This window comes from Rattus norvegicus, chromosome 6 (genome assembly GCF_021556685.1).
Source record: "Rattus norvegicus strain SHRSP/BbbUtx chromosome 6, alternate assembly SHRSP_T2T, whole genome shotgun sequence".
Taxonomy (NCBI): Eukaryota; Metazoa; Chordata; class Mammalia; order Rodentia; family Muridae; genus Rattus; species Rattus norvegicus.
Window position 1 is genome coordinate 144,397,649 of NC_141539.1, and position 26,997 is coordinate 144,424,645.

The 26,997-nt window shown below is 41.8% G+C and overlaps 1 protein-coding gene across 2 annotated transcripts in view; it reads left to right on the top strand.

The window, feature by feature from the left end:
* Window positions 1-26,997, top strand: part of Rapgef5 (Rap guanine nucleotide exchange factor 5) — a 235,007-nt gene that overhangs the window by 164,555 nt on the left and 43,455 nt on the right. For both annotated transcript variants that reach the window (NM_001395143.1, NM_001047915.2), the window contains 4 exon segments: window positions 17,705-17,783; window positions 22,735-22,879; window positions 23,816-23,913; window positions 26,742-26,772. In NM_001395143.1, the coding sequence (NP_001382072.1) occupies window positions 17,705-17,783; window positions 22,735-22,879; window positions 23,816-23,913; window positions 26,742-26,772 (353 nt within the window).

Consider the following 26,997-nt stretch of genomic DNA (forward strand, 5'->3'; position numbering starts at 1 on the left):
TAGAGCAACCGGGCTCCCACTGGGATGTGACTCCTATTCTTCTCCAAGCTGCTGTACTGTGCCTTTCTGTGTGGTTTGTTTGGGTGAGGCTGTTTTCTATTGTTGTGTTTAGCTTCTGCAGTTCCTTTAGGTTCTTTCCCAACTGCTGATACAGAGAATGTATTTGCCAGCCATAATTGAAGTACTGGGCGGTTTTACAAATTCACATTAGCTGAGCGATGAGAGTCATAACTGAGCAGAAATAATTCGTCTCAGTTGCTTTATATATTAAACAAACAAACAAACAAAACAGAAGCCTTAGATCCCATAAAACCCGAGGTCCCTGCAGACCTGAAATCCAGGGTTCAAAGGCTACTCAGAATGACAATTCATTTATCCAAACCTTGCCTCATTAGATGGGTCCTTGTACAGAATAATTGTCCTCATTTAATGGACTTAGATGTTGAGGTAGAAGTTAATTGAATTGTGCCAGTGATTGAGAGTATGTTTCAGTCTAGAAATGAGCCAGATGCACTCCCAGCTTTATTCCAAAGCCCATCCTTGTAAGAGATGGGAACCATGGGTGAAAGTCATCACCGAGGTAAATGTATAGTTCAACTCAACCTTATACCCAAATCAGAGCGTCAGTACTCACTTGAGAGAGACCTCCTCGCCAGCGCGCAAGACTTGCTTCCTGTCTTCTGGGCCTGAGAAGGACAGCCACCTGGGTAGCTCACTGTTTGGAAAATGCTTAAGAAAGAAAGGGAGAAGGGAAAGCAGCAAAGGAGGGAGAGATGGACAGACAGACAGACCAACCTAGACCTGAACTCAGGTGCTCAGATGAGAAGTTGGGAACGCCAGATTTTGGCTGTGGGTTCTATCTGGTATGTTCACCATCTGGGTTAATCTGGTCATACCGCCTTTGAGCATGCAGTTCTATATGGTAACAAGGGAACTGGGGCCTTTACGATGCTCACAGATTGTGGGTTAATTAATTTCCTGTTGTTAATGTCCAAGATGAAGCACAGCGAGACTGAGCTGAGCACAAGATCCTTAATGCACATTGTGTAGTCATGGAAATGCCGACATTTTCATGACAATAACACGGGTGAAGACGCTTAATGGCCAGTGGTGAACAGCACATCTGATGTAGATGCCTCTTTAGAGGGGATTGGATCATTGGGGCGGTTCTGGCTTGTTTCTGGGACCTCATATATCCCAAGCTGGCCTCAGCCAAAGATAACTTTGAACTTCTGCTCCTACTTCCTGAGTGCTGGGAGAAGAAGCACATGCCACCATGTTGGTTTTATGTATCAAGCACATGCCACCATGTTGGTTTTATGTATCTAGATCGTTGTGTGTGCTCAGGCTGCTCTCTACCAGATGAGCTACATCCCTAGCCACAAGATGCTTGTTTCTTGAAACTCCTCATGTTTAGTCCACAATTGAGCTATAATTTATATCTGAATTATATTTTCAATAGCATGAATAGCATCATCAAAGTGAATAGAAACTGTTACAGTTTTCTCATCAGCAAAGTTTTCAGTGAAAGGTAACTTATGCAGTGATTGGCCATTTAAGTTTGTAACTTAATTTTCTATTTCCATTCTTGTTTATTCTGTGGCTACTATTGTAATGTGTATATAAGTTTGTTAGAAAGTAAAACATTCAATAATTTAAACTAAAATGACCATGCAAGCAACTTCTATTTGTTTTCTATCTGTGTTTTTTTTGTTTTGTTTGGGGTTTTGTTTTGTGTTTCTTTCTCTGTTTTTTGGAAACTAATCTTCATAGCTTCTTAGTTTTGTGCTAACTGTAGTTTTGTTCTTTCTAAAGCAATGGTTCTCAACCTGAGTCATGACCTCTTTGGAGGAGTCAAATGACCCTTTCACAGGAGTTGCCCAAGACCATTGGAAAACACAGATGTTTACATTTTAATTCATAACAGTAGCAAAATTACAGTTATAAAGTACCCATGAAAATGATTTTATGGTTTGGGGTCCTGACAGCATGAGGAGCTGAGTTAAAGAGTCACAACATTAAGAAAGTTAAGAACCATTGCTCTAAAGGGAAAGTCTGTTTTCACATCTTACAGTTTTTAACATTATTTTCTCAGTAAATTCTGGATATTATATTGACGTGTTTAATGCTCTCTTTTATTAGAAACACATGGAGTTTGACTGAGTCAGGCTGTTTCCTTCCTTTTTTGTAAGATATTTGTCAGGCCTTTGTAGAACTACTGAAACTTAGGAGTCTAGACATTATTCATAGTGGAGCTTGGTGCCTGCTCGTGTATTTCCTGTAATAGCAGCAACGAAGTTACTTAAAGGTGAGGATATAGCTCAGTGATAGTATGCTTGCCCCAGTACCTTATAAACAAAATTTACCTGAAAATATGTTTAAGATACTGTCAAAGGTTAGATAAACAAAAACTGTCGTCTGTCTCTACCTGAACCAGAGATGTGTGCTCTTTCCATAGAGTGATGGATTTAGAGTGAGACTATCAGATATACTTGTCTGAATCTCAAAATGCTCATCTTCAAGTAAAATTTATCATCTTACCAGAAAATGAAAACAAAAAAATCTCTTTTTGGGTGTCTCTGTGTCTCTGTATCTATCTCTCCGTCTTTTGTCTCTGTCTTTCTCTCTGTCTTTTTGTCTTTATTTCTCTGTCTCTCTGTGTGTTCTCTCTCTGCTGTCTATCTGTCTCTCTGTTCTCTGTCTCTCTCTCTCTCTCTGCTCTCCCTCTCTGCTGTCTGTCTGTCTCTCTGTCTTTTTGTGTTTGTCTCTCTGTCTCTCTCTGCTCTCTCACTCTGCTGTCTCTTTGTCTGTCTGACTCTGTCTCTGTCTCTCTCTGCTCTCCCTCTCTGCTGTCTCTCTGTCTCTCTGTATTCTCTCTCTCTCTCTCTCTCTCTCTCTCTCTCTCTCTCTCTCTCTCTCTGTGTGTGTGTGTGTGTGTGTGTGTACTCTCACTCTGCTGTCTCTGTCTCTCTCTGGTCTCCCTCTCTTCTATCTCTGTCTGTCTCTCTGTCTTTTTGTCCTCGTCTCTCTGTCTCTTTCTCTGCTCTCTACCTCTCTGCTGTCTCTCTCTGCTCTCTCTGCTGTCTGTCTGTCTCTGTCTCTGTCTCTGTCTCTGTCTGTCTTGACTGTCTCTCCCAGTGTGTGTGTGTTTGGGGGAGGGAGAGCTTAGACTTGAAAGTGTGAAGGACTGTTAGCTGACAGTACTTTTTGATTATAATTACTGCATGTTAATCTTTCACTGCATCTTTCAAATCAAATTATTGCTTCATTTAAAGAACACAAGGTCAGGGAGTTGCTGTAGCTGACAACGACATATCTGAAAAGAATAGTCTGTGTGTGGAGAGTTTCTTCCCGTAATTCATCTTTTCCTCATTTTTCTTCCATCTCCGGCTTTACCCTTCCCTTCCACTTCCCATCATCCTCCTTTCTACCCTCAGGCTTTCTTGCCTGACAACTGAAACCATGCTTCCATTCTGTTTGCAGCATTTAGGTTCCTGCTGGGCTGGCAACCCTTAAATCTTAGAAATAAATACAAAGTTAGTCATGATTGCCAAATAAGGGTGAACAGTGTGAAAAACAAAACCAAAAATCTCCAGAATATCTTACCAGCATCTAAATAGTGGCAGAACACAGTTTTCAGCAAATCCCTTTTTCCACACCAGGCCCGATGGTCTTGCCTGTGCTCAGCCTATAAGGACAGTTGGCAAACCCAAACTTCACTTGGTGAGAACATGAACGTACAAGTAGTGTATCTAGGTGTGTTCTTGTGCCTAAGCACCGAGTATGAAAGGAACATAGCCTAGAGCAATGACCGACCGTGTGTGTGTGTGTGTGTGTGTGTGTGTGTGTGTGTGTGTGTGTGTGTGTGTGTGTGCGCGCCTCTGCTGCTCCCCTCCATTCTACATCCCTGTCAGCATGCATTATACATGTTTGGGGAATGGTTCCCTTAGCACATTGCTGGTCTGTACACCAGACACTATCAGCGGAGATCTGAGGAGGTCCTCGGGGCTCTGATCAAGGAGTTGCAATCTCCAAGCAGGGAAGGGAAACCATCACTACCACTGCTCTGGAGTTGGCACTTCTCACATAGGAACAAAGGTCGGGGCCACCCCACCCAGTGGCAGGAAGTGACTGTGGTAGGCCCAGGCAGCTTCCACTCTCTTCCTAAGAGTGTTAAGCTCTCCTATGACAGATGCTCTAGATGATCTTTGGTGAAACAATTCCCACACCTTTATTGCTCCTGGATGGGGTTTTATACACAATTTGGGGTGGATTGGGGTTCGACAGTAGATGCTTTCTATGGGCTTGGTCTAAGATGTTAGGGATGCCTCATCTGCATGTGGAGGAGCTTTGAGACGCTGTTACCCTGATCCTCTTCATGGGGTGCGGTGGTCATGTGACAGGAGCCTGGCCAGGAGCAAGTGAAACACCTACTGTCTATGAGTTGATAGGGCTTCTGAACCCACTCAACATTACCAAGTTTCTTTGCACGGTCCACTGCTCCACAGTACATTGGGCCAAAGTCGTTTCCTTCTGCATTTTCTTCTAGTGTTTCTTTTTTTTTTTTTTAAGATGTATTCATTTATTATATATAGGTACACTGTAGCTGTCTTCAGATACACCAGAAGAGGGCATCGGATCTCATTACAGGTGGCTGTGAGCCACCATGTGGTTGCTGGGAATTGAACTCAGGACCTCTAGAAGAGCAGTCGGTGCTCTTAACCGCTGAGCCATCTCTCCAGCCCCCCTTCTAGTGTTTCCTGATATCACATGCTGTGCTGTCGTATAGCAAGCTGCCAGATCTTAAATCTCGTGCCCTGTCCTGTGGCTTTACTAAGGGAAAATATAAAAGCACAGATGAGTGGGCACAGCAGCATGATCTGTGAGTCCCGTCTCCAGCACAGGGAACAACCCAAACCCCGATGGCCATTTCATCCTAACTGTGGATCTTCTGCTCACAGTCGGGCATCTGACCTATGAACTCGCAGGCCCTGGTGGAGTGTGGTCTGAACTTGGAGGCTTCCATGAAACCGATGATTCCAGAAATTTTTTTCAGAACACATGGATTCTGTTAGCATTGACTGGGCTGGCATGCACACCTCACAGTTACGACAGTGTACACACTACTTAAGAGCCTCTACAGAGAGGATATCTGTTCGCACCAAACATGCTTCCCTGCTGCAGCATGAGGAAGGCCAGAGCACCCTGTGAGCCACATGCAGCCTTTCTCTTTTCCCACCGTGGCCCGAACTTAGTGTCTCATGGCCGCATCCCTCTGCAAGTGAGGCTGGAAATTACACCACTGCTTTATTTGGCTTTTAGTATCTGAGGAACAATGTACCCAGGGTGAAAAAGGTTGATTCTTAAAGAGTGTAAAATAGCTTGTAACTTTATAAATAGAGGTTTGCTTTTTTTAAATATAAGTGGAAGTTTTTTCTTCTCTCTCTCTCTCTCTCTCTCTCTCTCTCTCTCTCTCTCTCTCTCATGTGTGTGTGTTTCTTTCTCTTTATCTCTCACTGTTTCTGTCTGTCTCTTGGTATTTATTTTGAAACAGAGTCACCCTAGTCTTATATTTGCCAGTCTTCCTACCTCAGCATCTCAAGTGCTAGCACCCTGGAGTTTGGGGATTATCAGGATGTGCCACCACACCCACTTGTTAGCTGATAATGGGGACTTGAGTCCACAGTTACATAATGTTTTTCTTTTAAAGAAACACAGATTTGCCATAATTTAAAGCATTTAAAAGTCCTACAGGTAGTTTATAGTAGATTGGGCCTTATATTCATCTCAACAGTGAGTATGTACGTTATAGATGTGTCCTCTTAAGTCTGCAATCTTTACTCAGCTGTAAAGTACCTTTTTCATGTTCGATATGGGTCATCGAATTAATATTTGAGAATTCTACTTCTTTCACTCTAAAACAACTTTAAACTATTTTTATAAATGAAATCTTTACCACTCTATTATTGTCTATGCCTTGAAAGGTAACAGTGGCACAAATATAGTTTTTGACAGTAACTTATACAATGTTATACAATATTTTGTGACACTGTAGAGAAGACATTGATGTTTGTCCCCTGGCATACAGTTCTCGAACCGGTGAAAGGTCCTGCGTGAGAGCAACTTTTCAGTATTTGGTTTTAGTTGCAGGTTCCTAACAGTAAAATATTCTAAGACCTTTGGGTCTCTAGAGTGGTAGGACTGGCTCCTTCCTGTATGCCAGCAAGATGACTGGTATCCAGCTCCTGAAGTAACTCAGGATGGTGGCTGAATACCTGAAGGACAAAAATATCACTGAAGCAATAGGGTTTTTTAGCCTCGCCACCTTCAGGCCTGTAGCTAGAGATTAATTTAATTACTAGCGTCCCATAATTTATCCAGTTATGCCTATGTAATGAGACCTTCACAGAACACTGAATCAAGGAGTGATCAAGTCTGTTTACACAAGGACAGTGCTTTTAGACCAGGTCATGTTTAGTGACCTTCCTTCATCCAAAAGTCTGTTCGTCACTTATCTGTTGTTCCAGCCTCCGTAATGAACCAGGAAGTGTATCCCTGGGTTTTGTGAACCAGTAGAACAAATTATCAAATATGAGGGTTGTTTTTTGTTTGTTTGTTTGTTTTTTTGTTTTGTTTTTTATGGAGGGAGGAGGGATTCCAGTTGACCAGAAGTAGAGATGGCAACCTGAAACTTGTGGTTGGTGTCCAAAAAAGGGCACACCTGTAGGATTGAACTCTTAACCTGGCTAACTCTGCGCACTTGGTGTCGGACTCGAACTGCGGGATGCCAAGCCGTATACCAAGAGGAGAAGAATTATTCTGTTGTATAGAATGTGCTTCATGTATTACTGTGTATGTGTATGACAGACATGTATGCTGTGGCATGTGCATGGAAATGACACTCACGTAAGGTCAGAGGACAACACTATGAAGCCTTTTTTTCCCTCCCACATTTACATGAGTTCCAGGGATTGAACTTTGATTTTCAGGTTTCCATGTCGAGCTTCTTTTTCATTCACAATCCATCTCACTGGCATTTTTTATTCTTTTATATTTTCTGTCTATGTCCTTGGTGCTGTTTGTAACCCAAGAGCGAGGTGATTTGAATACTATGCGAAAGACCTACAGAGGTTGGTGGTTTGAGTAGAATGATCATTTTGGAACAAGACAAAGTAGGTAGGAGGCATGGCTCAGTATTGTGTGTACTGAGTATGCAACTTGAGTTCTGTTCTTGGCCAAACAACAAAATACAACCAAACAACCTCTTGGACCAGTTAGGATGAAGGTGCTTCCTTTGGTGTAAGAAACTGTAAAAGAGCATGTTTGTCCTTAAGACAGTCTTGTTCAGTGACAGTTGATATGTATTTAACATTCTGTTTCCCAGGTATTAAGCTGCAAGACTCCAGCCATAGCCAAGACTCCAGCCATAGCCATAACCACCAAGGCTTTAACATGGAGTTCATTCAGTTCTTTTGACTTAGGAGGGAGTAAGCAAACTTCAACTGTGATTCATGCTTTTCAGTGTCTATAAAGCTTGAGGAGAAGTCTGTCTGGAAGGAAAGGCTGGTTGCAAGGATGAACAATTTGGCTTATGACTGTTTTGGTTGATTAGGTTGTATTTGTTTGTTCGATTGATTGTTTTGTTTTCCTAGACAAGTTTTCACTGTGCAGCCAAAGGAAACTTTGAACCCTTGAACCTCCTGCCTGGTTCTCCTGAATGCTAGGGTCACAGACATGCACAATCATACCAACCCACATGATTTGGCTTTCGAAAAAAGTTTGTGCCTTAGCAGTTTGAGTTTTAATGTGTAGTCAGCCAACTCATTTGTTTTGCTAGCATTTATGAATTTGTAACTTCAATTTGCCTCAGTTCTTCTACAAGATTGTTGGCTCTGTCTTTCTGCACGTACACTGGATTTTCCATCACAGGGCCAGGAGCAAGTGTGGATCCAAGTAAACTTGGGTTTTCTTGGCCTAATACACATACGGCAGTTAGTAGTGGCTGGGACTTGGGGTATGGAGGCTGGTCTTGAAAATCCTTGGTGCTTTAGAGTTAAAAATATCACACCAGGACCTGAATTGATTCAATTGTTAGAATGATTATTAATTGCTTGAAATAGCCATGTCTCTCTCAGGCTTCTAATTTAAGACATTATGTTTAAATTAGATTTTCCTTTGTTTCCTGAAGCTGTAGCATGTTTACTCGACAAGCACTTCAGAACACAGCTTGTGTCTTTGCTTGTTGCTAATCATGTGAGCCTGCAGTAGCTCACAGAGGTCAACGGTATTATACCCGGTGGCTCTTGGAACCAGGATGCTAATTTTTATTGGTGGTTGCTGACAAATTAGTATTAAACATTTTGTACCCCTGACAGTTTCCAATCTGATCTATGCTGTTAAGTGAAATGTTGTAGCATTGATCATGAAGATATTTTTTTTTTCCTCCTGGCTCATTTGTGAGAGCAACTACTGTCTCTAATCAATGAGACCTACAAACTGGATCATGAGTCTTTGGGGACGAGCAGAGTTGTTCAAACTGCAGCAGCAGATTATGAGAAGAGCCTTTCTTCCCTCCAGTCTGCCAGAGTACATCCCTCTGCTTAACAAGGAGCATCCCTCCAAGGACTGCAGCCCTGCCCCATCCACACAACCTGGGGTCCAGTGACCCTTGACTGTTCTGCTGATACACCTCTTCCCAGTATTTAACACCCAGAAACTGCATTTCCACTCTCTCTTTTCTTGGTTTCTGGTACAACTCTTTCTCACTCCCATTTCTCTCTTCTCTATTTGCTGCTGCTGCTGCTGCTGCTGCTGCTGCTGCTGCCGCCGCCGCCGCTGCCGCCTCCTCCTCCTCCTCCTCCACCTCCTCCTCCTCCACCTCCTCCTCCTCCTCTTCCTCTTCTTCTCCTTCTTCCTCCTCCTCCTCTTCCTCTTCTTCTCCTTCTTCTTCCTCCTCCTCTTCTCCTTCTTCTTCTCCTTCCTCCTCCTCCTCCTCCTTCTTGTTTTCTTTTAAATCATTGTCTATACATGAAAACCCACCCTGCTCATCCGTAGACTGCAAGTTGTCTATCCCGTGAGATATGTGAGTTTACCATAACTCGAACTCTGGTCTTTTATATTTTCGCCTGATTGTTTTAGTTAGATCTCCCTAGGAAACCCAGACCCCACAGTTTGTAGAGGGAAACTCAGCCCTCTCCCCTTATTCCTTCCTCTCCATTGTGACAGTCCTGATGTCTCTGGCTTGAGCTGTCAGACACTTCCTTGTTACTCCTTGCCTCGAAAGCCTCTGCTTATTTCTCTTTGCCTGTGAAAGAAGTCCTGGACCCGCCCTGGCCAACTCTCTGAGGGCCACCAGGAATCAGCAACGACCTACTTTTCTAGGTTTGCTTTCAATTAGAATATACTGTCTTTCTGTTACTACTCACTACTGTGTTGTAGCTGAAGGCTTACAAACCCACAAGTCCACAGAGTAAGATATGTAGCCCAGGTTGGCCTCAGAAATCATATCTGTCCTCCTGTTTCCAAGTCTGGGATTATAGGATGCACTAACACAACAGGCCTGATAATGAATTCCTGACATGTTCTGAGTCTCCCAGACAGATCAGGAGGCATGCACACACACAAGCCACAGATTCTAGTTGCGCTCAGATATTGGAAAGAGCTAATTTGCCTGGAACAGCAGCTACACAGAGGACTCCTAGCCCACTTATCACCAGGTGCCCTGTGTACATCCTTCCAGTGCGTGCCAGTCTGAAGAGGGATGGGCATTGGGGGGAGGGCTGTATATGCTTTGCTCCACGGTGCTCCCAGAAACACTCCAAAAGCAGCGTGTGGATTTAACAGTACCTGAGAACAAAAGAGCAATTATATTCATCCCAGAGGAAGAAAGATAGGATTCCTTAACAGTTTTAGAACTTAAAAATATACTTGGTAATTTGAAAACCATACGCAGGTCCCTGTCTGTAGTAAGTCTTTGTCTTTTAAAGGGTGACTTTTCAGGTTTGCTATATAAACATCATTAAATAAATCTCTCTCTCTCTCTCTCTCTCTCTCTCTCTCTCTCTCTCTCTCTCTCTCTCTCTCTCTCTGTGTGTGTGTGTTGTGTGTTGACATATACCTAAAGTCAAAATTTGGGCAAAATTGTAAAAATAGGCAGGAATTGAATTAAATTTTAAAGCTATTGAACAGTCATTTTGAAAGCTTCAGGAAGCTTTTCAGAAATGTAATAAAAACTTAAAAACGGCCCTGGCTGTAATGGCATTGACCTATGATTCAGATTCTGAGTGTGTGTGTGTGTGTGTGTGTGTGTGTGTGTGTGTGTGTGTGTGTGTGGTTTTGTTTTTGTTTTTTTTTTTTAGCTTATATTTAATCAAATTATAACATGTATTTTGGCAGTGCCTAGGAAATATAAGGGTAAGCTGTAATGTTCCAGGCCCAGAAACAGGGTCTTTCAATCTCAAAGCTTTTCTCGGCTCCCCAAAGTCAAAGCTAAAGTAAGATTATTTTGTGGTGCTTTAAACCCGACTCTTCCTGAAGTAGAAAAGCAGGTGAAACAGAAGCGCTAAGCGCACTCGAGGGGATGTGAGTCGGGGCGGAACGCTGGGTATCCCCATCACCACGCTCACGCCACGCTGAATGTTGCTGTTGGCAGGTTGCTGTCAGAGGTCTCACTGTGCAGACGAGTGCTCTCATTACTGCCTTGCATTCTGCCTTCCTAAGCATTAAAAACCACTGGGCTGGATTCTGTAATGGCTCCTAAGTAACCCTATACTCCTGATGCTAGTATTTTGGATGGGTTGGGCTTTGATTTCTTCTTTTATATTTTTCACACACCAAAAGAAGGCTTACCCCTTGGGTAATATTTAGATCCACTTCATTAATTCGGTTATATTTGCATAAGAACTCTATTAAAAGGTTCTTACCAAACCTCTTACTCTTCAACTGATTCGACTTGGAGAGACTCAAAAGATATATCTGTTGCAGAAGTAAGCTGGCTGCAGTTAACATGAAAACGAGAAACTATTCTCATTGATACATAAGGCAAATATATATTTCTGTAAAATTAAATCGAACTAAATGCTTGACTTAATATTCCTTATATTTATTTTTTAATTGAACGTTTTTGTACAATATATTTTCATCATTTTTCCAGTTTCTCCCTGACCTAAACCACCTTCCTCCCAACCCAACTCTATGTTCTTGTTCTCTCTCAAAAAAAAAAAAAAAGAAAGAAGAAAAGAAAAACCCAGGAAACAAAAAGCACACATAAAAATAAACCAAGCAAGCAAAAGATCAGTAAGAGACAGAAATTGCCAAAACCAAGCAAAATGAAACAAAAATGTCCACAGAAACAGCATTGAGTTTGTTTCGTGTTGGTCAACTTGTCTTGGGCGTAGGGCCTGCTCTGAAACTTGGGTTCTCAATGAGACTCCACTGGTGAAAATTAATTTTTCCTTTGCCACTGGGTATTGATTACAGATAGATTCTTGTTTGGGGATGGGGTCCCATGTCCACTCTCCTTCTCAATGCTGGTGCCCTGTTTGGCTTTAACCTGTGCAGGTCTTGTGCGTGCTCTGCATTTGTGTGTACGTCGGTCCTGTTGTGTCTGAAAGACAGTTTCCTTGGAGTCATCCATCACCCCTGGCTTTGACATTCTGTCTACACCCTCTTCCGTATGGCTCACTGAGCATGGAGGGATTCTATAGAAACATCCCATTTAGGACCGAGTGTTCCAAAGTCTCTTAGTCTGTGCGTATTGTCCAGTTGTGAATCTCCATGTTAATTTCTACCTACTACAGGAAGGAATGTCTCTGATGAGGCTTGAATGAGGCACTGGTCTATGGGTGTAGCATTACATCATTAGTATTAGCATTATGTCATTAAGAGTCATTCTATTGCTTTGTTCCTTTAGCAGAATAATAGCCATAGTTTTTCACTTAGATCCATGTCCGACCCCATCTCGGGTTCTTGAAAACTTTATCAGTGTCAGGCATGGGATTCTTTTGCTTGCTTATTTTATTTTTGGAGGTAGGGGTTAGTTTTTGTTGGTGATGTTTTAGGTTTTTCTGGTTTTTGTGTTTTGGTTTTTGTGGGAGATTTTTGGGTTTTTTGTTTGTTTGTTTATGTGTTTGTTTTGAGGCAGAAGCTTACAGTCTAAGCTTGAGCTTTCCTGGAACCCCCTATGTAAACCAGTCTGGCTATAAAAATCTGCCTGCTTCTGCCTCCTGAACGCCCAGCTAGGCCTTAATATTTTAATTAGTAGTAGGTGATAGGAAAGGCCTTGGGTCATCATAATAAGCATAATTAGAGATCCAGATTCCAGAACCCTCTCTGTCAAGGCTGTAGATCTGAACTGAATGTTTATCAAGTTAAACCGTATTTCCTTTTGCTTCCAGTGCTAATAATAATTATTTGAGGTAACTTTTAGGCTGTGAGATGAAAGTTGAGAAAGTAGCTGAGTGTGGTGTGGATGTCTGTAGATTCTAGTACTTGGGAGGTGTGGGGCTTGATCAAGGTTTATTCCTCTACCTGTGACTGGAGTTTGAGGCCATCCTGGGCCAGGTGAGACCCTGTCTCAAAATACAAACAACAGAATTCAAAAAGCTACCTTAAAATATTCCTTTGGGGGAACTGGGAGTATAGGGCACATGGTTAGTCTGCATGAGGCCCTAATGAAAACATATTTTGTGCTGGTAGAGGGCAAAGGATCTTCCCAAGAGTTTAACGATGAGCCAAGCATTTGGGATTAGGTTTAACGATTCAAATTCTAAAACACCGTTTTCTTTGTATATTAATACCCAGGAATTCAGAGAGTTAGAGATCAAAATGAATGCATGTCTTTATCTGAATATGAAGGTATAAAGCAACTGTGAATTAGTTTCTTTGTATCTTAATACCTCGGAGTTCACAGAGTTAGAGATCAAAATGAGTGCATGTCTTTATCAGAGTGTGAAAAGGTATAAAGCAACTGTGAATTTGTTTAAATGAAAGATGCATTTATGAATAAAAAGTGCTTCTCTACCTAAGGTCTTAAATTACTATTAATTAAGCACTATGTAATATAATAGATAATTACCGTGCTTTAATATGGGTGCTTGTGGATCTGCTAGTCCTTCTAAGTAGCTATTGTTGGCTAATAGTCTTTGGGGAATCACTCTTACAACCATTCTGGCTCTAAAAAAAAATCTCTAAATACCAGTGGGACAGACGTTTTTGAAGCATGGCTGATGTAAAATAAAACGCACTTTTTTATTTGAAGTGTGTCATTTTGATTATGGTTTTTATTTATATCACAATAGCATTCAGAATCTTTGCAGCAAAAGAATAAAGCTTGCTATGTGGAGGGAAATTTTTCAGAGCAATCCAATAGCTTAAGAAAGAAAGACTGGAGTCAGGCATGTTGGGAATCTGATCCATTTGGGGGAATTTCAACTATTCGGTTCATTAGAGTTTTAACTGGAGATGTTTTTTATATAGCCTCATTGTTTTTATTTTAATTAATATTCCTATGACAGATAATTAGGTAAAAGCTGTTGACTATTAAATATGGTTGTGGCTTAGGGGGAAATAAACATTTCTGGGTCAAAGCCTTTCACAAAATATTGTGATATGTGAGCTGATGAATTGAACTGAACACCAAGTGGGTTGCCCCCATCGAACCAGACGCTTATAACCATCCGTTCGTTCTTTATCTAAGGCTGTTTGGCATGGAATGGCTGCCTATGTCAAAGTTAATGGCATTCTTTTTTATCTCAGCTACTAATGGAAAGAATCTTGATTAGAGAATAATTTCTACCTCATTCAGTCTAGCCGAGCGTAAGAGTATCTCAAGCTGTCTGTCACCTAAAGTGTTTTAAATGTCAAACGTTTGGAGCTCCTGTTGCAGTTGCCTGGTGCTTTCTGAGTCTTGGTGGCTCTCTACCTGAAAGTCACTGAAGACTTTAGAACGGGCTACTCCATTGTTCTTGTTGTCGAGATGTCTTGCACCATGTGCCAAAACAGGACATCTTAACTTCTAATCCGAACAGAGAAGTTAAATGTTTTTATAAGGGGCCGAACTGATGGCTCAGTGGTTAGGGGCACTAACTACTCTTGGGGAAGGCCTGGGTTTGGTTCCCAGCACACATGAGGCGCCTCACAACCTCCATAGCTCTACTTCCAGAAGATCCACCAGTGTCTGTCTCCTACAGGCACCAGGCGCACATGATGCACATACATACACATAAAATAAATATTTTTAAAGAGCTTTTATCAATCACATTTAGCATAACTTTGCTATGTATAGGGAGACTATACCAAAATAATAGCTTTCAAGTGCATTTCCAAAATTACCATCTTTTTTTCAGACATCATGATTTTAGTTTCAAATATTTTAAAAGCTATGAAAGAAATCGCTATATATCCCCAAATCTCTCATAATTACTAATCTTTAAAAACAGGCTGTTAGTTAACTGGTTTGGGGCTTCACTTGACTTTTTCATTATCTTTTTTTTTTTTAAGATTTATTTATTACATAGAAGTACACTGTGGCTGTCTTCAGACACACCAGAAGAAGGCATTCAATCTCATTACAGATGGTTGTGAGCCACTATGTGGTGCTGGGATTTGAACTCAGGACCTCTGGAAGAGCAGTCAGTGCTCTTAACCACTGAGCCATCTCTCCAGCCTTGTCTTTTATAAAGAGAGACTGTGAGACTCGTAGCTGTTCTGTAAATGCAGGCTGTGTATTGTCTGATCAAACACACACCACATCTTTTTATACTAGGCTTAACTTTTACCCAGCAAATCCTGTGCATACCTGTTTGGAGACTTTTTGGGGTTTTTTTTTAGAGTAGCAGTAAATCAGAGCAGTGGTTTGCTGATATATTGCAGTGTGACAGAACATTGGAAGTCTAGGCTCACAATGAGTTTTAGTTGCCATTTGTCAGATTAATTGTTTTGATAAACGAGACTATTAACCTAGAAATGTCTTTCAGTGTTGGGTATTGAACTTAGGGTGTTGTGTAAACTATAAATAGTTAAGAATTCTTCAGTAGTCTTTCATTAATTAGCACCTTAGTTCGCTTTAATGGCTTCTTGCAATTTTAAGGCAAACTCAGGCTGAGACTATGGGTCTGTGAGTAAGAATCCCAGGTATCCATGTAAAAGCCAAGCTTAGCTTTGCATGGCCAGTAACCCCAACACTGGGGGGCGGTGCCAATACTGAGGGGGCGGTGCCAATACTGAGGGTGGTAGTGTCTTAGTCACTGTTCCACTCCTATAAAGAGACACCATGACCATGGCAACTCCTGTGAAAGAAAGCATTCAATTGCGACTTGTTTACAGTTTCAGAGATTTAATCCATTATCATCAAGACAGAAGCACATCAACATGCAGTAGACATAGCCCTGGAGAAGAAGCTGAGAGCTCTACATCCAGATCTGCAGGCAGTAGGAAGAGAACGAGCCAGTAGGCTTGGCTTGAGCTTCCAAACTTTAAAGCCCACCCCCAGGGACATATTTCCTCCATCAAGGCCACACCTCCTAATCCTTCTCAAGTAGTTCCACTCCTGATGTTAAGCATTCAGATATAAGAGCCTATGGGGGCCATTCTTATGGCTGCCACCGTCAGGGACAGGAGAATCATGGTGCTGCTGGCTGCCACTCTAGCTCCAGGTTCAGCAAGAGACCCTAACCCAAGGGAATAAAGTGGAGATTGATACAGTAGGATACCTAATGTTCGCTTCTGGCCTCCGCAGGTGTGTGTACACAAAGGCGCATGCACACGCGTGCGCGTGCGCGCGCACACACACACACACACACACACACACACATTTAAACATTACTGTCTGCAACCATTGCTTAATGTAGAATTAATTATCCTACCATTCTATAACCAAGTCAAACCTAGAAACAGCCCTGCGGCGGATATAGGACTATAGATATTATCTTATTTGAACGGGATTTGTTTTTGTAGATACAACCTGGTTTGCACTGACCATTCTTTTAGAGCAAATGTAACTGGTTGCCTGCAACTAAATTCTGGAATTTTTCTTTTGCTCAGTGTTTACAGAGCTGGGAGCTACGTGGTGGACGCATTCATTCTACCTAGACATTTATTAAAGTATAGATCTCGGGCAGCATGACCTACTATTTGTCTTAGCTCAGACTACTCTAACAGAATACCACATGTTGAATGGTTTGCAAACAAGATGTAAAGCAACCTCTATTCTCAGTTGAGGATAGAGTCAGTGGCAGAGTCAGGGTCTGATGAGGGCGTGATCTCGGTTCAAAGCTTGCCTCACTGGAGTTTACACAGCAGACACAGGAAGCAAGCGCTCAGGACTCATCGATCATACCCATAAAAGATCCACCCTCTAAACTTCATACAGTCTAATCACATGTCTAATAATCCGCCTTCTGATCCCATCATGTTAAGGGATCTTCAGTCTGTAATAATACATAAAATAATTTCCTTCAGAGTTTATGGCTGTTTTCTTGTTTCAGTTTGTTTTTTTGTTTTGTTTTGTTTTTTGGGTTTGTTTTGTTTTGTTTTGTTTTTTGGTGTTTTGTTTTGTTTGTTTTTGTTTTTTCGAGTCAGGGTTTCTCTGTGTAGCCCAGGCTGTCCTGGAACTCACTCTGTAGACCTTGCTGGCCTCGACCTCACAGAGATCCTCCTGGCTCTGCATCCTGGGTGCTGGGATTACACTGAAAATACACCTGAAAGTGTGCTGTTCGCAATGTGAACGATGAGGGAATTGAGTCGTGTTGTAAAATGAGTATCAACTGGGCAGACATACTATCGTGAGGCTACTTTGCATTTTGCACGCAATTTCTGTTGTGGTGGAAATTCTGTAGCGCTGGAATTGTGTTGTGGATCAGGTTTGCCTGTTTGGCTGCCCCATATGGAAACTTTTCACAACAACACTCAAGACACAGGTGAAAAAATAAAAATGGAATTAGGGGTTGTGGGGTGGGGGCACAGGAATTAAGGGAGCAAAATGAGCCAAGTCCCATGATCAATGTGTGTCAAGTGTCACACTGAAACCTCTTCTTTTACACACCAACTAAAAATATGAAATTACGAATGGCATTAGGAAGAAGCATGTTTGTTTTTTCAGGCTAGAATTGTCCCCAATTTTTACTGGATTCAGTTCATTGTCCACCCTAGAAAAAAAATCTTGCATCCTTTTTCTGACTTCCTTTTTTTTATGTGTGATGTTAAAACAAACTTGAGGTCCCATGGGCACCAGGTAAACACGTTACCTGCTATTAAACCAACTTGTTATTGATGCGTTCGAATGGTAAAGATGACTGGTCTTGAGACCTGATGTGTGTCTTGTGCGTTTTCTTGCCCTGATCCTTGCCCTAAATGAAAGCAAAGTCTTACTTTATCAGAACACGAAATGTTTCATTCCCTATACAACTGGATCGTATACCTCAGAAAGCTTAGGAGCCTCATTTTAAATCATATTATTCATGCATTGGTTTTTCATAAACACCTCTACTCCCAAGCATGGGTGATTTCTTAGTAAGGGGAATAAGATAAGAATTGCATACTGAGAAAGCTTTATCAGGAAAAAAAAAAAGGACTTCATTGTTTGAAGCATTCTGTGTATAGAATTTTTCTTCAGCCCCCATCAGTCATTGTGTTTTTTTGCAATGGATGCTATTCAGGTACCTTTTTGCCTTTCTTTGCTCACACTGTTTATTTTCTTCCTTTGCAGAAACACTCCTTGATGACTTCCTCCTCACGTATACGGTATTCATGACAACCGATGACTTGTGCCAGGCGCTGTTAAGACAATATCCTTCATTAACTTCAGGACGCCATGCCGGCTTCCTCTCAGAAAGATGTCCCGCATCAGGAATTAACTGCCTTTCTTAATTTACTCGACCCACAGTAGAGTGTGGATATGTTAAATATTAATGTAATGGTATCCACGGTGAAGATGGGATGAGACAGGACAGACCGGGGCAGTGGGGGACGCACCGCCGCCACCGCTGCCTTTACATTCTATTCCGTGGGCAGGATGTACCGTTTAGACCGTGTTTGCTTTATTTCTGTTTCTCATGGTAGCTTGGTGAGCTGGAGGTAAAATTGCCAAGTCAGCAGGTCAAGAGGACTGACAGTAGCAAACAATAAGTATCCTTAGAGGAAAGCCAGTCACTTAGAGTCAGACCTCTTGTGCAGATGGACCTCCCATGTGCGTGTGCTTGGTGTGTGTGTGTGTGTGTGTGTGTGTGTGTGTGTGTGTGTGTGTGTGAGAGAGAGAGAGAGAGTATATTAGAGAGTATATATATATATGTTTGAGTGTGTTTGAGTGTGCTTGTGTGTGCTTGTGTGTGTGTGAGAGAGTATGTGTGTGAGTGTGTGAAAGCCAGTGTGTATGTGAGTGTGTATGTGTAAAAGTGTATGTGTATGTGAGCAAGTAAGTGTGTGAGCGTGTGTGTATGTGAGTGTATGAGTGTGAGTGTGTGTGAGTGAATGTGTGTGAGTGTGTGTGTGTGAGTGTGTGTGAGTGAATTAGTGTGTGTATGAGCATATGTGTGAGTATGTTTGAATGTGTTTGAATGTATGTGTGAGTATGTTTGAGTGTGTTTAAGTGTATGTGTGAGTGTGTTTGAGTGTGTGTGTGAGTGACTGTGAAAGAGTACGTGAGTGTGTGAACAAGTGTGTGTGTATGAGTATATGTGTGAGTATGTTTGAGTGTGTTTGAGTGTGCGAGTGTGTGTGTGAGTGAGTGAGTGTATGTGTAAGTTTGAGTGTGTTTGAGTGTATGAGTATGTGTGTGTTTGAGTGTATGAGTATGAGTGCGTGTATGTATATGTATGAGAGTGTGTGTGTGTGTGTGTGTGTGTGTGTGTGTGTGTGTGTGTGTGTTGTGTGTGTGCATGTTCTTCCCCAGGGGAAGTCTACCCCATCTCTTTGGATGCAGTTCTCATCTTTTTGGAATGTTGCTACTCACTGCATCCTCAAGTGTCAGATAGAAAGTTAACCGCCTGCTAAGAAAGCCTTTAAGTTTTATTCAGTAGCCAGAGAGATGCTGCATAAAGGCCATGAGCCCACATAAACTGACTAGAAGTCTCCATCAGGGCTTCTTGCCTCACTCTGCTTAGACAAGATGCTTCAGAGGCAATTCAGTATTTAATAAATTAATTTAGTTAATTAATTTTATTGCTGGTAATAATAAAATTAATTATAGCCTTCAAGCACTTAATAAAAACTTTACTGCTTTTATTAAACGAAACTAGAGGTTCGATTTCAATTCATACAAAATGTTTAGGAAAATGGGTTATATGCCAAAGATTTTTATTAAAACTTAATAATAGCCATTTAAAATTCATTACCTGTTAAATAATTGTCCCCAACTATAACTGCAATTTCCTGTCTAAAAGAATACCTTAAAACTCCATAGTGTTTAAAATGGCACACCTATTAAAAGACCATGTAACTAATCTAGACTTGATGGCACGTAACCGTAATCCCAGCACTCGGAAGGCTGAGTCAGGAAGATCACTGAGGTCAAGATCAGCTTGGGCTTAGATACCTGTCTCAGGGAAGGCAGGGCTAAGAGATGGCTCCATAAAGCTTGCAGATCTACAGTTAGTCTCCAAAACCAAGGTAAAGCTAAGTGTGGTGGTAAGGGCTTGTCATCCTGGTGCTAGGGAGGTGGAGACCGACAAAGATGTTGGATTGCTAGCCAGAGAGTGGAGCCTCCTTGGTAAATCCAGGCCTGTGAGAGACCTGTCTCAAACTGGTAGATGTTGCCTAAGGGATGTCTTTCATGGTTGACCTCTGACCTCCACTTCCAGGTGCACACATGTGCACCTGTGCACACACACAAACATATACCCATACACAGAAACAAAAGTGTTTATATATTGATATGTGTGTGTGTGAGCTATAAATGACATGTATATACCTATTAACCATTGTCTTGCTTTACTGCATCCTCTGACTAAGCAAAACTATAGGTATTTCGACAGTGTCTAAATTCCGACTCTTGCAACTAATCTTGAAACGCTGGTTTTAAATTTGGAAAATTTCAACAATATGCAGATTTTTCTCATGGTTTCCAAGTAGTTGCTTTTTTTAAAAAAAAAAAAACAGCAATAATTATGTTTCTTAATTTCTCCTTCAGATGCATTTTGGGAAAAAAAATCTGTGAGCTATTTTTATCTACATTTTAATGCTTACGTACTCTAAAGCAATTACCACCCATTAACTGTAGGAATTATGTCCTATAGCAAATTAGATGCCTTCAAACTATTGTCCTCAGCTATTACCCTAATATTTTTTTTTTACAGCATAGTAATTTCATGTCCCTGCAGATACTTCTAAAGAATGACTAAGGGTCTCCTTGGATATCAGTGTTTTCTGTCTTTGAACAATTGTATGAAATTCTCGTTATTTTTGCAGCCTTTTGATTATTAAAATCCCTGAAATGGAAAACATTTTAAACTGCAAGTTTTTTTGCATAACTGTTTTTGTTTCCTGCCATCTGTGAGATCAAACAAGCCACCATCAAGGCTACGTCATCTGTGTCAAACGCCAACGATGTTGGTCCTGTCTTCACGAAGATTCTTGTTATATTGCATTCCTGTGGGCCCAGGTCATTTTTGCTTGTTTTTTTCCATGATTTTTTTTTAAAAAACTCTGTTTGTAGATTGGAACCGTTTTTACGGGGCTTGGGTATTTTATGTGGATATTTTCATTGTAATAGGATTGATGGCTTTCAGCTTTTATCGTAGTGAAGCGCATTATTTAAGCCTGGGCCAGCTAATATTCAGTGCATTACGGAGAACCTGCGCCTTGCCCAGTGCCCTTCCCCCACTAACGCATTTATAAATCAGTATGATTACGCCAGAGCAAAAACATAAAGGAACTTATCCCCTACTGAAGCAGAACACAAACGCAAACCTAATCAGTGTTCTAAAAAAGATACATAGATCATAGGCAACATGAGGTTAAGAAAATAAATATATACCTATAGGTTTAGAAGAATAGTTGAACAATCACGGTCTTGGAGTTGCTTTATTCTGCCAATGTAGGTGGGACTTAAATACGACATTTGAATGAAGAGAAGCCCAGATCTTCACTAGGAAAGAGAGAAAGCTGTTGGTGTTTCTCAACTGGCTGATTCTTCCTTCCTGGGCTTTTTTTTTTTTTTTTAAATACACACGTGCAAACAGAATAATGTAGGATCAACCTTTATTTGCCTTTCAAGAGAAAAACTAAAAGACATAGACACCTTGGTGGGCATTGTTTGTTTGCTTGTTGCTTGTTTGTTTGGCTGATTTTATTTCACAGGTAGACTTTAAAGGTGGCCACAGCATAATCTTGCAGGTTAGGGCGAAAGTGAGCCATGCTTTTTGTATTTACGGAGTCTGGAGCACAACTCATTTCTGTCTTGCAGCTGTTTGGCACTAACACGTATGCAGCCTTGATGAACCATCCCCTAATGCTTTCTAAGTCTAGTTAGCTTTTCAACACCATCAGGACAGCCGGGGGGGGGGGGGGGGGGGCTGGGAATGGCGGTGCATACATGTAATCCCAGCACTTGGGAGGTGGAGGCTAGAGGATGAAAGGTTGAGGCTAGCCTGTGTCACATGAGACTTGGTCGGAGGTGGGGGTTGAGGTGGGGGAGAGAGATGATCATTTTGAGAGGAAAAAAGATATAGATGACTGTAGACAGTGCTGAGCTCTTGTCTCATTCCTAGGCTTTAAGCTTGTTACTTTGAAGTTATTTTAGTAATGCAGTTAACACATTGTTATTATATATAAATTAAAAATGTTAATTACTGTACAGATATTCTAAAACCCCACTATGTTGAAAAGCCACTGTTAACCATCTGCATGTCTTTCTAGGTAATTAAAATATTCATGTAATCATTATTAAAATATTCATATAAGCATTATTATTAAAATATTCATGTAAGTATTATTAGCCCAAAGTGGATAATGCTGCAGGGTTTTTGTTTTTGTGCTCAACAATATACTAATGTTCAATATATGTGCTTCATACTAGGCCCCATTTTCATGACTGCAGAGCAATTTATTTAATGAATATCTAATCATTTATTTAACTGACTTCTTGCTGGAACACTTAGGCCTTCCCCCGTTAAGTTTTTAATTTACATTAATGAAGGTGGAAATCAGCAACCCTTTTTTACCTATGTCTTTGCACATTTATCTGGTCCTTCCTTTCTTCAATAAATCCTTAGGAGTGGGCATTTGGATCAGATCATAAGCTTTGCCCCAGACAGCTGTGTTCCTCTGGAGCCGCTTTAGAAGTGACTGGTTTTTATAAAACATGAATTTCTGAAGATCAGAGACTGCCCGGCCTCCCTCTGATGTTGCTCACTGAAACAGTATTCACCTGTGTAGTAAGACAGGCTCTTCTCCAGAAGCCACTCTTGAAATCAGTGGGCCACCTCATGTCGCTTTGAACTGACATAAATCTCACGCTGCTGAGGGACTTTGTCAGCAGCTGCCAGTGTGACAGACCAGCCCTCAGCTGCGGGACGACAGCACAGCCTCCCACTGGGGATGCTTCATTTCTGCGTTTGCTTTTATTCTTTTCCGCAGCCCACCTTCTGTTCTCTCTACTCTGGTTCTGTTCTTTTACCTTTTTAAACAGTTCTAAATACTCTGGAAAATAATGCTTTGGCCTATTTTGTAAAGACTTGATGGCATGGGCCTTTTGATACTTTGTATTCCAACAACGCAGTGTTCTTTCTTAACCACGTGCACCTATTCTGCTAAGAAGTATCAAGGGGAAGAAGAAAACTCAGATGTCCCTTGTCGGAAGCGCAAGGTCTTACATCTGGTTTCCCAGTGGATTTCTCTGTACAAGGACTGGCTGCATGAAGATGAGCACTCAAAGATGTTTCTAAAGGTGTGCCAATGCTTTCACATATTTTGGCGTGATTGGTTTTATTTTCAGCTCTGTGCTTCAAAAAAAAAATCACATTTTTAGTCATTCAGTTTTTATGTCAAATTCAGTGAAAGTATAAATTCATCTTGACTTCTAAGACCTGGCATTCTGTATATAAGTAGGAACTCAATTTTTAAAAATTTAAATATATTATGAAAGACTATGCATGGAAATTTTATATGCACCAATTTGCGATGGGTTGTTTAAATCGTGGGACTTTTGTGAGTTAAGTAAATTACACCTAAATATACTTTATAATCCGATGCTGTTTAATGTTAAATTTATGATAATGTTAAAATAGTAACATCTACACAGGCAAATAAAACTTAGATAAGCATTTAAGAATCATTTTAATGAGATGTATTTTGTGTCATTCTGTGAATTTTAAATATATGCTATGCTTGTGAATTATATTTGATAATAGGCATTTGACAATATGCTTTGAGAACAGTAACAGTCGCTAATTGATAGTTTGCCATACGTCTCTATCACAGACAGTTCTCTGGAATAGAGCTTGATATTGGTGCCTTTTAGGCATCCAGTTAAAGACTTATCTATCCCTCTGCCTTAACTCAGGTTATCTTTTAAGCCCACTGGTTATTTTAATATGATTTCCTCCCAAGCAGTCCTGCAGGGATTCTGTTTTGAGATCTAAACTACTTGTGGAACTCTCTAGTAACCAACTAAGATTTGTTTTCAGCATGTCCTATAGACAGTCTTTAAAAGTAGCCAGGTTGTTGAGTGGCTGGAGTCCACTTTCTGGAATGAGATAGCCATGACCTGAGCCATGTGTTTGACCACTGAGCTGTATGGCCAACCCTGTCTCCATTGAAATCCTTACGGAGTCGACACTGAATTGTTACATTTGCGGTTTTGTTGCCTCCATCCTCTCTACAGACCATATACAGGAACGTGCTGGATGACGTCTATGAATATCCGATCCTTGAGAAAGAGCTGAAGGAGTTTCAGAAGATACTGGGCATGCACCGCCGTCAGTGAGTATTTAACTGTGCCCAGAGCGGTTTGTGAATGCGGAAGAAAATGTAAGAATGTTGGGCCATTGTGTATAGAAAGTTGATCTTTAATGTCTTAGCCCTGGATTTATCCCGGTTACTTGGCATTGCTAGCAGTAAACCGTGTGTTTTTATTTTCTTTCTTTCTTTTTTAAATAGATTAAAATAAGAGAACAGTAATCAGACTCGAGACCTTTCCTTTTCTATTTTATGTTTTCTCTGATAAAAGCAGACCGAGAACATAAAAACAGTAAATTATTCCTTAATTTTCAGTCATATATTTAGCTTATTGTTTGGGGGCTCTGGGCAATCTCTATGGAACAGGGAAGAAAGGACTTATAAATAGGTCCCAGTGAGTCACAGGGAATGCCAGAGGCTCAATGTGTTGCGAGATCTGCGAGGCTTGCATATCAGTTTAGAAAGATTGGAGAATCCAACTTCTCCAGCAGCTGTTGGGGCGCCCAAGTAAATGTCCCATACGTAGCACTTGTAAATCTTTCAGATTGGCAGCACCTGGCCTTTCTAGGTTTTAGCTGCATCTGTTAATGTTGTACATGAAACCACAGAGTCCTTATTCTGTCCTGAGAAGCAGTCTTTGCCAAGCCTGCCCAGTTTGCCGTGCAGTTTCTTAGTTTTAGTGTCATAAAGCAAGCGCAGCACCATCGTCAAGTTAGACACTTTTTATGACTTGGCAACAGTGAGTGCAGCTCAGGCCTGCACAATAACTGTTTTGCGATTTAAAACCTGATTTAACCGCAGTGGAGGGTCCCCACTATAAATAAAAGATTAGTCTTAAGGAGGATGTGTAAGCCTTCATCTCGGTCGTCAGAACTGCGCATTGGGAAAGCAGGTGCGAGATGGGACAGTGTCTTAGAAATGAGTGTGATAAACTATGGTGACCACAGTCTGCATCCTATTAAGTATGAAATGCTTAATTAATATTGATGTGAAATTATAAGTTAGTAAATGAATCAAAAGGGGAAAAGGAAGATAAACCTTATGACAATTAATCTCTCCTTTGGAGGAGGTCTGTACTATAAGGCAGACCTGTTACAGTTGGGAAACCTTGATGCCTGGCTCAGTGCACTTAAGTACATTAACCATGTCGCTGAGATCTAGTTCATTCCATTAAAATTTTACATTAGAGTGGAAATGGCAAATTGAAATGAGAAAATTGTGTTACGATACGGTTGGGCTAGAGGTGAAGCTCAGAGTTAGCAAGCTGTGGGTCATCCCCTCAATACATGCACACAGAGAAGGGGATCCCTAACATGCATATAGAGAAGGGGGTCCCCAACACACACAGAGAAGGGGGATCCCTACCACATGCATACAGAGAAGGGGTCCCCAGCACATGCATACAGAAAAGGGGGGTCCCCAATACACACATACAGGGAAGGGGTCCCCAACACACACAGAGAAAGGGCATTTGCTCATTTGGTATGAGACTAGGACATGCCTTTCCATTTTAGAATGAGACTTGGGCCCCAGTGTTATGCTTGTGGATGGCCAGTGTGTCACTTTCTGGGACTCTGATGAGTACCTGCTGTGGATGGTTATCCTAATGGTGTGTGCAGCTCTCCTCAGAGTGGGGATAGCCGTCAGGGGCACCCAGTGACCCAGGGTCAGTGGTTAGAGAGACAGTGTCCTCAGTTCTGCGTCACAGACCCATCTAGAGATGAGGATGGATTCCTTAGCTAGCTGGGAAATGGCCCCACCACAAATCTATTACAACACAACAGAGTCTTTCCTGTTCAATACATATTGCTTTTCAAACAGGGCAGGGTAGAGAGAGAGCGCGCGTGCCATCTATTTATGTGCACTGTGTTTCCATAGGCTGACAAATTCAGTTTTCCTCTTAATTATTAGCTTCGCATTCTGGGGGTAGAAAGCACAATACAGGTGTTCATTAGGTAGCTTCTCCCCCCCCCCCCAATACAGGTGTTCATTTGACACTTGGAGCGCGATGTCAGATGCATTATACACAGCACATTAATAAGTAATGTGTTGTGTTTTTATTTTGTTTTGAGGTGGTCTGTAGTCCAGACTGACCTGAGTGGATGCAGTCCAGGCAGGGCACCATCTTGCCTTGGCTCTGCCTCTGGAGTGTAGGGATTACACCATTATCCCAGCATTATTTTGTCCCGTTTTTACCCCTCTTTTATGACATTTATTTACTTACTCATTCATCTATTTATTTATTTGGATGTGTGGATATGCCATGGTGTTCTCGTTTGACGTTCTATTGCTGTGATAAGACACTGACAGAAACAGTTTAGAAGGAGAGGTCTTACCTGGCTTAAGATTACAGTCCATCAGGGGAATCAAGGCAGCAGGTAGAGACATGGAGGATGCTGCCGCCTGGCTTGTTCCCCGTGGTTTGTCTGTCCCCCATGGCTTGTCCCCCGTGGCTTGTCCCCCGTGGCTTGTCCCCCGTGGCTTGCTCAGTCTGCTTTCCCGTGTAACGCAGCACCACCCTGCCTGCCCAGGGTGGAACCCACCCACAGTGAGCTCCTCTCCTCATCAAACATGAGTAATAATAACAAAAAAAGGCCAACAGTATAATGGAAGCAGACGGGCCGCGCCGACCGACCAAAACCGGCACCCACGGAGTGCGCGTGGAGGTCAGACGGAGACTTTTAGGGTCCGTTCTGTCATTCCACCATGTAGATCCTGGGCCGTCAGGCTTGGCACTTAGTGATCCACCCCACTGGTTCTGCTTCGCCTTCTTTAAAGAATGACGTTCTCCACAGCGTTCCTGAAAATGAGTCTTCTGTGGGAAATCTCATGTTTCACCTTTCTCTTTGTAGCACTGTTGATGAATACTCACCACAGAAGAAGGTAGGCAAATGCTTTTATAGCTATGGGGGAGGGGTGGGGTGGGGGAGGGGGAGAGGCTGGGGGAGGGGGAGGGGGAGGGGAACAGATGTGGCTCACACTGCTTGCCCTATACTCACCACAGAAGAAGGTAGGCAAATGCTTTTATAGCTGTGGGGGAGGGGTGGGGTGGGGGAGGGGGAGAGGCTGGGGGAGGGGAAGGGGGAGGGGAACAGATGTGGCTCACAC